Source organism: Amphiura filiformis, chromosome 5 (genome assembly GCF_039555335.1).
Source record: "Amphiura filiformis chromosome 5, Afil_fr2py, whole genome shotgun sequence".
Taxonomy (NCBI): domain Eukaryota; kingdom Metazoa; phylum Echinodermata; class Ophiuroidea; order Amphilepidida; family Amphiuridae; genus Amphiura; species Amphiura filiformis.
Window position 1 is genome coordinate 19,497,029 of NC_092632.1, and position 12,758 is coordinate 19,509,786.

The following is a 12,758-nucleotide window of genomic DNA, read 5'->3' on the forward strand; positions in this document are numbered from 1 at the left end:
TGCAGGGAATACTTTGGTAAAACAGAGACAAAGAGTATTTATATTCAGAATGATGTGAAATCAAAACGGCCATTTTTCAGTCACAAGTTCACTCATATTTGTGACAAAAAATAATGGGAAATGTTACCTTGACATAGTCAAGCCATGATCAACACCTCGAAGTCAAAATTTGGAAGTACCATCAAGAGGGCTTGTGGGGGGGGGGGGGAGGGGGCTTTCAGTGCTTTCATTAGCCTGGTTTTTATATGTGAAAGTTTTGAGGTGTTGTTTAATTTCTTGCATATGAGCATTAAATTAAATGCAGTAAATGAACATGTTGATCAGCTGAATGCACAATCACCAACACTTTCTCTACTTTAGTCTATTGTACACTATATGGCACAGCGTGTGCAGTTATAGGTAGTAGGGGTCTACAAAATCATTATTTCAAGTAAGTTGTGCAAATATTGCAAACAAAATAGGCATCTTCTATAAATCAAACAAACAAAAACAATATTATTAGACGTTTTAATAAAAAAAACACTTTTATTTCATATTTTACTTAATTTACTTATTTTACCCTATTTTACCACGGACGGTAAATTAAGATGGCGGTAAATTACCGGTAATTTACCATGTAAATTAACCGGTAATTTACCGACTCACAACACTGCACTCACATCATGTCATTCATGATGATCATGAATGACATGAGGATCGTGAGTGTACTGTATATAAGGCCAAATAAAAAATAAAACATGTTTCACGTCCCCTCCCGCTTCCTTTTTTGAGGTTTCTTCAATTTTATTTTTATTTTTTGAAATTCAGTTATAACTTTTCAAAAAATATGTCTAGGAAGTAGAGATGCTTTTTATAGCCTTGCTAATATACAAGAAACACTTTTATAAGGTTTTGTGATAGTTAGAGGGGGCCTACCTCTCACTCTCAGAACAACAAATAAAAAGAGGCCTCCTCCTTTTTCCAGGCATTATTGTATACGCTAAAAATAGCTCTAATTATGGGTATTTACACCGATTTTGCGATAAAAAATAAAAAATAAAAAGCCCCCCTCTTCCTCCTTATTTTCAAAAACCGGACGTGAAACATGTTTTTTATTTTACTTGGCCTAACAATACACCACATTTCGCCATACTGCATTTTAGAAACGCTTGCTGTTAGAATAAGAAAAATTTTAATTGTAATTATTGCACAGGTCACGGCGACCCTGTGACCTTTCCGAAAAAGCCGAGTGGCAGGTTTTTCAAATAAATATTTTCTGTGTAAAAACTGTACCATCAGATAGGTAATGGAATATATGAATATTAACTGTACATCTATCACAACAATTTTTGATAACAACTTGCATCACAATTGATCTAGTATAGAAGGTAGAGAATTTATTTCAATCTTATATACGCCATTTTTTTTTTGGAATTAAGTGAAAATTAATTCTGTAAAAACTGTATTTTTTTAATGTAATTTTCACATTAGACCCGACAAAAGATTACTGTTTTGTTGTTATGATAATCTAATCTTTTGATTTCGTAAGTAAAATTAGGGGTCTAATGTGGATTTAGGATGCAAACTGGAACAATCCAATGCCTTATCAAAAGCATTTGCTTCAAAATGGAGTTCGGATTCACTTCGTAATACAACTTCCGCCACTACAGGAAACCACATGCACAGCAGAGCACGTGGCCGATATCAAAATCGATTTTATGTATTGTGTATGTAGGCCTATTCATAGGACCCTCGTATTAATTGTTTCTATGCGCTTGAGAATTCAACAATATAAATAATGGTAGCTTTATTATAATACACATTAATGTTTTAAGCAGATAAACTTCCAAAATATGATGTAGTAATGAAGTTGCGATTTATTAAATTATTATATGTTTAAATTTTCACGATGACACTATCAAGTCCTTCGTGGTCGAGCGGTCTAAGGCGCTGGTCATACATGTCACATATGGTATACGTGATATATAGCCAAAACGGCGCGCCGTGAGTTCGAACCCCGCCTCTGCCAAACTTTAAAAGAAATAAAATTACAATTTTAATTTGTAAAAGTTTCATATTGGGGAAATGTGACTGGGAGAATTTATGTATGGCGTGGAGTGGTGTGGCCTAACAACTTGAAGTTAACGTGCAGAGTGCCAGAGAGCGGATTATCATCAATATTTGCCCTGTCATTTATGCATTTGTGGGTGTTCACGATCAGTTCAACCCTCCACACGTATCTGACACGTTTGATAACACAAATATTGTCAGTAACTTACATCTAACTGCTGAAAGCAACATTTTGACAAAGTTTAATTCGTCTAAATTGTAAGCTTCATGTGCTTCATGGTTTTCCCGTCTTCTGCTATAAATGAATGACCTTTGACCCCCAGTAAATATTTTCAATATTTTTTCTTTAAAAGACAATTTTCATGAAGTAAATTATATTTTTAATTGAAAATAAGCGATAAAATACATCATCAAAGAGCTTTTGGAATAGAAAATTGAACCAATCTGATGAAATAATAATTTTAATCCACGGAATATACCGGAAATGACCAAATGATCACCGGTGTTCGTTGGGGGCAGCACAGTGTACGCGTATTATGTAAATCGGCGCATTTTTTCGCGCCAAAATATCATAACAAAGTTGTGAAAACACTGCTACATCGGGAAATGTGCACTGGCGTATTTTCAATGTCTGGTAAATATGTTTGGGTCATAGCAGTGGTCAATTGGTGTTTTTCCATTCCTAATAATATTATCTACAGAATAATATAGATATTTCCCCAGAATGATGGCCATTTAATTAACAAAATGATTCTTTTTTGAATTGGTGTTTCAATGAATTTCGCTTCACGATATTTGTTTTATAACTCAAAAATACACAATTTCAAACTAACTTTTCAGTATTTTTTAGAACACTGCCAGTGAAGTTACTAATTTATGATAATATTTACAGTATTAAATATCTAATCCCGAATACAAAATATAGCTATCATATTTTGTTTCTGAAATAATTGCTGTTGAAGTAGTATCATATTCTCGCTGCAGATCAAATAGCATTTTGCATATTTGAACCTTTAAAATTATTAAACTAAAACATCGGGGGAAATCCCGGGTGAATTATCCGATGAGCATAGGCCCCTCCCCCAAATACAATGTTATTGCTGCACTTGTCTTCAACCTAGCGATGTTTACATTGTTTGCAACATTGCTTTTCGCTGATTGGACCACGAGTAGCACAACTTGAACTACTGTTGCAACACCCGTCTAGACTAGGCGCGTGTCGCAACATACACACACGAGCTGTTCCACACGCATTCGCATCGTGGATTTACTGCACAGGCGACTGCTTGTTTTATATGTTGAGCAAATGCTAGGAAAATCAACTAAAAATACGAAGTTTCAAGACATATTATTGCTATGTTTGTAAAGTGAACTGGATATATTGATTTCCTATGCAATGACTGACTCAACCATAGCCTAGGCACTTGCCTGTTTAGCTATAGAAATCAGCATAGACTACGACGACGTCTGTCCCGGTACAACAGCATGGCCGTAGTGCCGCATGCATGCATGCATGCATGCAATAGTATTGATCAGATGTTGTGGACATTCACACCGTTTGGAATTTTTATTTTTATCACTACAGCCTACAAATGTAGTGCTTTTCATCATGGACCGAAGAATATTTCAACCATGACAATATTACAACATTGCAGGATCTACGCACGGAATATCATAATCATTCCTGCATTTTCATTGATTCGTCATGTTCATCACTGTTCATGCCTCATGGATAACAATTTTGGATCTACATCCATTGACATCTGACATGATGAATGCTGCTATCATGCTATTGCTCATGTTGCTAGGATTTCACTGATCTTTTAAATACAAGGACTTTTACCCTTCAGGATTATGCATATGGTTTTAAAAATTCGGATCTATGTTGCTCCAGCCTCCAGTCATGCCAGTGGGATCATCGGATCTAAAGATGGAATATATCATGCAATGGAATATATCATCATGATCATGGAATATATTGGAATATATATATAATGGAATATAATATCATGGAATGGAATATATCATGCGATGGGATATATTATCATGCAATGGAATATATCATTATCATACAAATGGAATATATTGGAATATCAAGTATCACAATGAAGGCTAAATCACTGCATCATTGACATTGTACTGTTGTACATGCTCATGTCATGACAGCAGTTACGTCTACCATGCTACGATGCTGCATTTCTTGTGTTTACATACAATTTTTGTAGTAAAATGGCCTGAAATATTTGGGCCTAAATCATGAGATCTAGATGATAGGCCTGTTACGGTATATGATCTTTTTGTACATGGATCAGGCATGTGTTTGGAGTCATGGCAATGATGATGCATTGCAGCAAAGTGATAACACAGCAATAACAGTCACAGTGGTCAAGACAAAAAATAAAAAAAAAATCCATGATTTTATAATTCATGAATTACCGGTACATATTTTAATTTTTACAGACATTCCAATAATGATAATTACATAGTCTACATATTTTAGATATTTACAATTTACATTAATATACATTACATATTCATGAACTACCCTGGTTACTGGTATACATAATTATTACAAATTATACATTATATGTACATATTTACAAACTATATTTACTTATTCATATTTACACATTGTACAAATTATACATATTTACATACTAACATATTATACATATTTACATACTAACATATTATACATATTTACATACTAACATATTATACAAATTATTTACATATTAATTATTATAGTTTACACAGATTTTACATTTCATACTATTACCGTAAATTATTTAAAGCTCTGCAGAGTGGACTGGATTAATGAAAATGTTGGCAAAATATGCAAATAATCTCATTAACATTCATAAATAATTTCTTTTGAGGTGTTTCATAACAGTAGCAAATGCAATAGATTATTAAGATTTTTAATGATATCACCGTAGTTTACTTTATATATTTTCTTATCAGCCCTCAGAATTAAAACATCTCAGAACAGTCATGGTAGAGTACTTGGTGGGTATGTGCAATAGTACGACTTCCTAAGGTATTTTATGATTTTTACACAATTCTAAATAGTCCTGAAAACAAGCTTGTCAAAAATGTATAGTTCTGCTATAATTGGGTCTTTTAGTTTTTAATTAAAGAAGCTTAAAGATGAATTTCAATAACCAAAAATTGATGCTTGAGTGTCAAAATTTAGGATGAAACCAAAATTAAACCACCTCCAGACACATGGCCAAATGCAATATACTTACTATTCCTCTGGTGTATTTGTCATGGTTGGGCGAGGTCTAATTGATGGGTGAACAGCCACTAAGTGTTCTTCCATGACTGCTCTCAGGTGTTTTAGTTCGGGTGGCTGATCCTGTATGTTTTTTATCCCTTCCAGACCCTTCCCCAAAATGTTAAAAATGTGATGAAGTTGTTCCCCTCCCTGCTCAGACATTCTTCCCAATCCCACCCCGGTTAAACGTATAAAAGGAATAACATGTTGAAACAAAATGTGAAACTTGGGAGTGAAAGTAAAACGACTAGAAAAACGTGACGTGTAGTAATCTACAAGGCGGGTGATGTTGCATTCTGAAAGACAAAATGATTAAAAAAAAGTTAGTTATTTAAATTGGGTTTCTAAAAATAAGAAATAAATCCTGATCACACATAAATTGTTCAATGTTTAGACATACAAATTTAACCTTATGAAATGATCTGAATAATAAGGTGCTTTTACAAAGTCATTATGGGTAGGCACTTATTTTTTACCTACAAAAGAGGCCCAAAATATCCATCCATCCATCATCATCAGTGTGTGTGTGTCATTATGTTTTATCATGATTCAGATTTCCATGGGCAGTTGTTAATAAGCTACATTATATCACAGTTTGCTAACTTTGCTTGTTGTAAAGTCTAGTCTCTTGGTGTGCGCTTATAGGGGCATATCTGGGCGGTTAGTAAAACTAATAGTCATGACAGTTATCATTTTTATACTTTACCAAGTTGATCAATTTGATCTGGTGTAAGTTGGTCGCTAGTGCTGTACGCCTTATGACATGGGGCAAAGTGTTCGAATAGCATCAGGTATTCCATCTGAATCCTTACAGCCATATCATGTAAATCAGTATTGTCAGTCAGATCCTGAGTTGCTGCTACTACCTCTTCTAACAGCGACCTGTAATTCTCAACCTAATTTGTAAAATGTAAAATATCAGGAGAAAATTAAACTAAGTAAATTGGTACCGGTACAGTGCACTCTATCATTTTGAAGGTGTCGTACCCTTAAAATTCAAAAATCAAGTTTTACCTTACACGTAGGTAGAAAAATCTATGGAGAAAAGATTAATCATGTCATACTAGTAATAGTGAGATTCCTTAAATGCAGAATAAAGGTACAAATGACAAACATGTATAATTCTGATTTTGATTTGTATACCTCCATCAGGCCATGCACGCATATTCACCTTTAAGCACTTGTTAACATGGTTGCCCACGAATGCTCCAGAATAGTATGCCTGTCTTCGGACTTTGAAGCTCTGTAACTTCTTGTCTAGTCTTTTGATAATTGGGTTGCTCTCCAACTGCAGCTTATTTGATTTTCGCATATCTTCTGCCTCCTTGTTCTGTAATGTAAACAATAGGAAAAATGTAGTAAGTTGTCTTGACCGGTTTCATTTTGCAGTACAAACAGTACATGATGGACCCTGAAAATACACCAAAAGTTGCATTTTCAGAAAGTGCCTATGATCCAAGACCCTCCTGTACATAGCGATATTGCTGGTTTGGTCCTGACTCCTGATGCAGACATTTCCTGGTAGTGGTACCAGTATTGAATACCGCTACTCTATACTAATGTTCTGATTGTTATAAATTGGGATAGTCTTACTGCAAAAAAGCTAGATGAAGTTAATTATTTTTAAATAAGTTTTTGCTTTTTTAAAAACAATTTGTGCAAGCTTTTTCTATTGAATCCTTTTTGTGGGGGGGGGGAGGGGGTAAATAGTTTGTTGGTGAGAATTTGCCCCTAGATAATTATTCATCTATATAATTTTTACCAGTTCATTTGATTGTTTATGAAGACATTCAATTTCTGCCATTTGCTGATTAGATGGTGACGGTCCATCGACAAGGCTTTGGGTGATCAGTTGGTACTTTCGAGTTCTGTTGCTTCCTGGTATTTCTCCTCCGACTTCTCCTCCAACCTGTGAATTTCTTTCAGTACAGATTGTTTATGTTTGATATGTTTATCAAAGGCAGCACTGCTACTGCAACTAGGCTGAAATAAATACAGAGATGGTCAGGAATTAAAAAAAGAACATGTGTGATACAAAGATAACAAACCATGTAATGAAGGTGTACAAGTTTGAAATGTAAACAACTAAACATAATTATTTCCTCATACACCCTTGCAACCACATTTATTGTCCATTAAAAATTTATTTAAATTTTGTACTCACCTCTATGTCTGCTATTAACTCTCCAAGTTCTGTAATGTCTCGCTCTAGATTCTGGTAAAACTTCCCCCATAGCCCAAGGCTGATGTGGAGTGAAGGGGGCAAACCTTTCAAGAAAAGAAGAAACAGTGATTCAAATAAAAGTACTTTCTTAAATATAATTGTAAATAATAACAAATTTATGTGTTCCATAAGTTGTCTTCCATACAGGTATGCAGTATACGGTACACAGTATGCAACTGGGCCTGGGTACTAGTTTATTCAAATGTATGTCTACCAGTAAAATATTCATAGACATAGAAAATTTGCCTTTCACGCAAACTTTACAAATTTCACTTACTGTATGTTACTGTTGTTTTTTACATGTACGTACTTTGTCTAAAGGTATGTCAAAGAATGGTCTGTGCGACACACTGTGATTTTCTCTTTTGCTTTGGGATGTGTAATTATTACTTTCCACGGTATCAAAATCGTTCTTTATCATTTCAAGAGTGCGTTGTTGAGCTGGTTGTTTGCTGGCCAGATTGTGCTTGTCCTGGAGACACAGAATACATGGGCATGTAGCTAAAAAAAAAGAAGAGAGACATACATGTATTTGACTAACATGTTATGATTGTTAAAGTTAGTCATGCTATGAGAAGAATTCAACATTCTGATTTTGTACGATCTAGCTTTTATTAAATTATTTTAATTAGTTTATTGCTAATTTTATGGTTACCTGCAGCACCTTGGAGACCTAACAGTTTCCTTAAGATTTCGTAGTCTCCCGAAAGCCACAGCACAATTTTCTTTCCTCTGCAAATAAAATATTTGAAGTTAATTTGAGCATGCAGTATGCACATATTCAAATGAGTCCACACCTAACATTTTACACACACACAAAAAAAAGGAATTAGACTTGAGTTTTGTAGATGAGCAGATACATAAATATTAGCTGAGAGCTCAAGTGGAGAGCATTTGATTCATAATCAGTATCGTTGGTTCAAATCCAACCTCAGCTTACTTTATCTGCTGGTTTACAATATACAAGTTTTTAAATTTTTGTGAATTTACTGTACCTCCATTCAGAATGCTGTAGATTGCTAATCTGTGTGACATACTGGTCCAGGGCAGTGTGCATATTTGCAACTGTTTCATCAGCAGCATAGACGCAGAAAGCTGTGGTATTGAATTTTGAATTATTTTTTGAAACATTTACAATTTGATAATAAAATTTTGTGGTCCCCCCTCCCTTATCTCCCCCTATTTTGATCCATATTTGTTCTGCTGGTATTCCATCCCACACCAAATGATCCAATCTGCAAAGAAAAACAAACAACAGACATGAGACATCATGATTTTAAGTAAATTGAACAATTAGTTTCTAAATTATTCTAGGGTTAGGCTGAAGATAACAGTCAAGGTCTATATGGTTTTAAAATCCTGTATAAAGTAAAGATTGCTAATATTATTATACATACCTCTCAAGCTCATCCAATGTCTTCATTATGTGGTCTTCTAGATTGGGAATGAAAACAATGGGGGCTAGCTTGGTAACATGTTCATCTTTCTCTTTGAATAAAAATGGGACCAAATCACTACTGACACAGTCACCAACGAGGTCCGCCTTCATCTGTCTAGATTGCCCCTCACACACCATCTGAACCTTGTAAGCCTTGAGCCAACTGAAAAATATAAAACACACATTTCAAAATTTTAGGAGATAAACAATTAATTCTTGTCTGCTGTCTACTAGAAAGAAACAATGTTAAAATAGATTTGGTGAACCTTGATGGGTGGATATTACAATGTTCAACAATTTGTTTACCTTTTCAATTTCCTCATTTCATTCCAAGTCCATCCCATTTGCGCTTTAAGTTTCAACTCGTGGCCAGCTGGAATGCGAATCTTTAACAGTCCCTCACTGTGAAGCAGTTCTTTTAGTTCAGCTGTTGATTTTCCTTTAAGGAGTGCAGCTAACTGATGAATTGCAGCCTCTTCATCATCTTTCTTATTACTGCTGATCATGTTGATGTGTTGTTGTAGTCCATGTGTTCTGGAACGAACTGTCCTTGCACTTGCTTGATGGCTTGGAATTCTTGGTTTCACCACCTTCTTTAGCACATATTTCTGCAAGTAAATTTTAAAACAATGACAAAAGGCAAAATAAGTATTAATATTTATTAGTAAAACATATTGGACTTTTTATTTGAAATTTAAATATATAATACCGTATTCATTCCAATAAGTGCCCATGCCCCAATAAGCGCCCACCCAGGGTATTTTCAATTTGCTAAAGGGTACCATTAATGTAGAAGTGACAGACAGACGTAGATACAGTGAAATAGCGGGAGGACTACAAGGTTGGTGTAAACTTGGAATACATTTTCTGCATCAGAAAAGCTACTAGAACGTCTCAGGACCCTTCTATAACATACATAAATTTGTCTCTAATAAATGCCCCCAAAAAAAAAAAAAAAATTCAGGTAAAAAATAAGCACCTACCTAAAATGACTATGTTAAGTGCTCTGGGCGCTTACGCTACGATTATTGGAATGAATATGGTAAGTCCAATCATGAAACTGTTTAATATGTGTGTGTACAATGATATCATTTTGGACATTTTAAAAATTTGTATACACACCATTCATAAAAAAAAATTAACTCACGGGTCCACCGGTTGGTAATTCCACAATATCGTCATCATCCATCAAATCTTTCACCACATTAGTGGCAAGTCGTTGCAGCTTCTTGTTTGGTGTGTGAGTTGAAGATGATGTTGCCTCAAGCAAAATATCACAAGCTGCCTCTATTGCTTTAGCCTGCCTTTCGTCATCTTCTCGCTCCCTTCTTCTTCTTGCTGCCACCTTTGCAGGCTTTAACCGCCGCTTTCTGGTAGATTCTTGCATCATTCTGCAAGCAGTGCAGTTGCTGTCATGTTCACTCCAGCCAATAACAGGCCTACGCGTAGGTTTTCCAAGTGCTGCCACACAGCTCAGGCACAGGAATTGGGGATGTAATGCTGGGATGTCATTGTTTATGTTAATGTTGAATGTGTTGTGTATTGCACTTGAATGTTTATACTTTTCTGTGCCATTTTTCTTCTGCGATGCTGGCCATCGCACACACCTTTGCCCACATATACGGCACAAGCTGGCCAACGCTTTCTCATGGTATTCATTGGACTCCATAGAGAAACCTGTAAAGAGTGTAACATGATTATGAAGATTTAAAATTGTGATGTGACTTGTGGCTACTGGTTGTCTTTTTGAAGTCTTTAAAATGCATTCATTCATTTTGTGTTTATAAAAAAAGATAAAAATACAAGCAAAATGATCAGTTTTGTTTTAGTCATCAGAAAAAAAGTGGCAAGTGCAATTTTTTGTATTGACATAGCCTTTCTTTTTACTGAAAAAAAAAATTAGCGCTCTAAATAGACAGGGCCTAAGGGTAATTCCCCCTGAAAATGCAACAATTGCCCTCGCATTCGCAGATTAAATTACCAGGGTGATTTGTAACAGGAAGTAGCCCCTACAATAAAACTATTTTAAGGCCTGAACCACATAGCAATTTTTTTCACTTTCTCACATCACAAACCTTTTTATACACTATTCACGATTTATTCATCAATCCACAATGTTACTTTGTTAGGAGTCTTCGATAATTATAGTAGAATACGGGGATGCCAGTTTTCACAAATTTTTTAATTGCCGCACTAATTTTTTTTAATGGATTTGGAGAATCCATGAACCTAGCGCCACACTACAATCATTTGTGGTTGATAATGATATTAAAAAGAAATTGGGAAAATTACTAAAAAATTACAATTTTGTACAAAAAGGGACGCCCAACCGTGGGCGTTATCCTAAACTAATGATGGCTCACAATTGTCCACATTATTTTCAGATTTTTTTTTGGCAAGTCACTAAATTCTCTGAGAATAGTACCGTACTTCAGGCAAAATATCTAATTCTCAATCATGAGAGGAGAGGACGTACAGTACATGTAGTACGTCCTGGGGACATAACTACTGTGTAATATTGCATCAGCCAAAAATTTCTTTCCCCCTCCCCCAAATTTTACCCTCCCACCAGGGCGAACAACTATTGCAAATAATTTATGAGGTAAACTCAAGCTTACAGCTTTAACTAAAATCTGTTAAATATGTATCCATATACATGTACATGTCACCAGTTGATTGCCTTCGAATTTATTAATTATTAGGCCGACTACTTCATTTATTTAGGCCTAATCTAAATTTGCCACATGGCAAAATTTCTTCTGCAAGGTTCACTGATTACAGTACATATAAACTGATATACAAAGAACATTATTTATGCAGTTTACATTATCAAATGACGCCAATGACCATGTCTGGTCGGCATCTGCTCAACTTCCAAATTCGGCAGTGTAGAATACTAGTTTGTGAATATACTCAAGATTGATAGTAATATTTACGTTCGTAATTAAAAATATAAATTTGATAGGAGTAAAATGAAATCAGGGAATGGTAGATTAACTTTACCTCTTACAATTTCCACGTGTGGTTTCTTATAAATTGTTCTAAAATTCTTGTAATAGATGATTCTGTCGCCGCTTCGGGACCCTACGTAATCTAGATACGCTGTGTTGTACGATACGGCAGTAATTTTGGCGCAAATGACATCGATGATATTTCCAAAAATTTTTAGGCCACGATGAAACGAAATATACTGTAGGGTTGCTTTTTAATTCTATTTTTATTTTATGCATGTATTTTATCTTAAATTTGACTATAAGATGCTATATGCATGATGTTGTCTGTTTGTTTTATTTGCATGTATTGTTTATCTGCGCCGCCATCTTGCAGGGCGCCATCATGTGGCCAGTTTAGAGCTGATGTATTTGAGCGACGAAAATAGCTTATCTGCCGCTGGGGGCGAAAACGAACACCGATGATAGATTGATAGTGTTGTAGTAAATATTGGCTTGATTTTTCTTGTTTTGGCATGGCATACAGAGCGGGGGGTGGGGTAGATCCGCCCATTCCTTGTCTGCCAACAACTGTAACAGAATTGAAATGAAACTATTTTATTTGAAGAATCTAGAAAAAAAATCAGCAACAACAAAAACAAACAAAGACACAAATAAAACAATACAAAACAAAAAAACACGAACCGATTCTTTCATAAATTACTTTTAAAAGTTAGGCCGTATAAAATTAATACTTTGGTTCTCGTCCAGAGGATTTTCATGAATTGATGAGGGAGGGAGGTATTTTTTTTTTTTTTTTTTTTTTTTTCAGTGTAA

The 12,758-nt window shown here is 35.0% G+C and overlaps 1 protein-coding gene across 1 annotated transcript; it reads right to left on the reverse strand.

The window, feature by feature from the left end:
• Positions 1 to 7,177: 7,177 nt before the first annotated feature.
• Positions 7,178 to 12,200, reverse strand: LOC140152047 (uncharacterized). Its single transcript, XM_072174348.1, has 9 exons — positions 11,995 to 12,200; positions 10,139 to 10,668; positions 9,298 to 9,599; positions 8,951 to 9,154; positions 8,549 to 8,788; positions 8,209 to 8,285; positions 7,854 to 8,054; positions 7,494 to 7,597; positions 7,178 to 7,312 (listed from the first exon to the last, which is right to left on the reverse strand). Exons 2-9 carry the CDS (start codon positions 10,658 to 10,660, stop codon positions 7,178 to 7,180), a joined length of 1,785 nt encoding a protein of 594 aa, XP_072030449.1. The 5' UTR covers positions 10,661 to 10,668; positions 11,995 to 12,200.
• Positions 12,201 to 12,758: the final 558 nt, after the last annotated feature.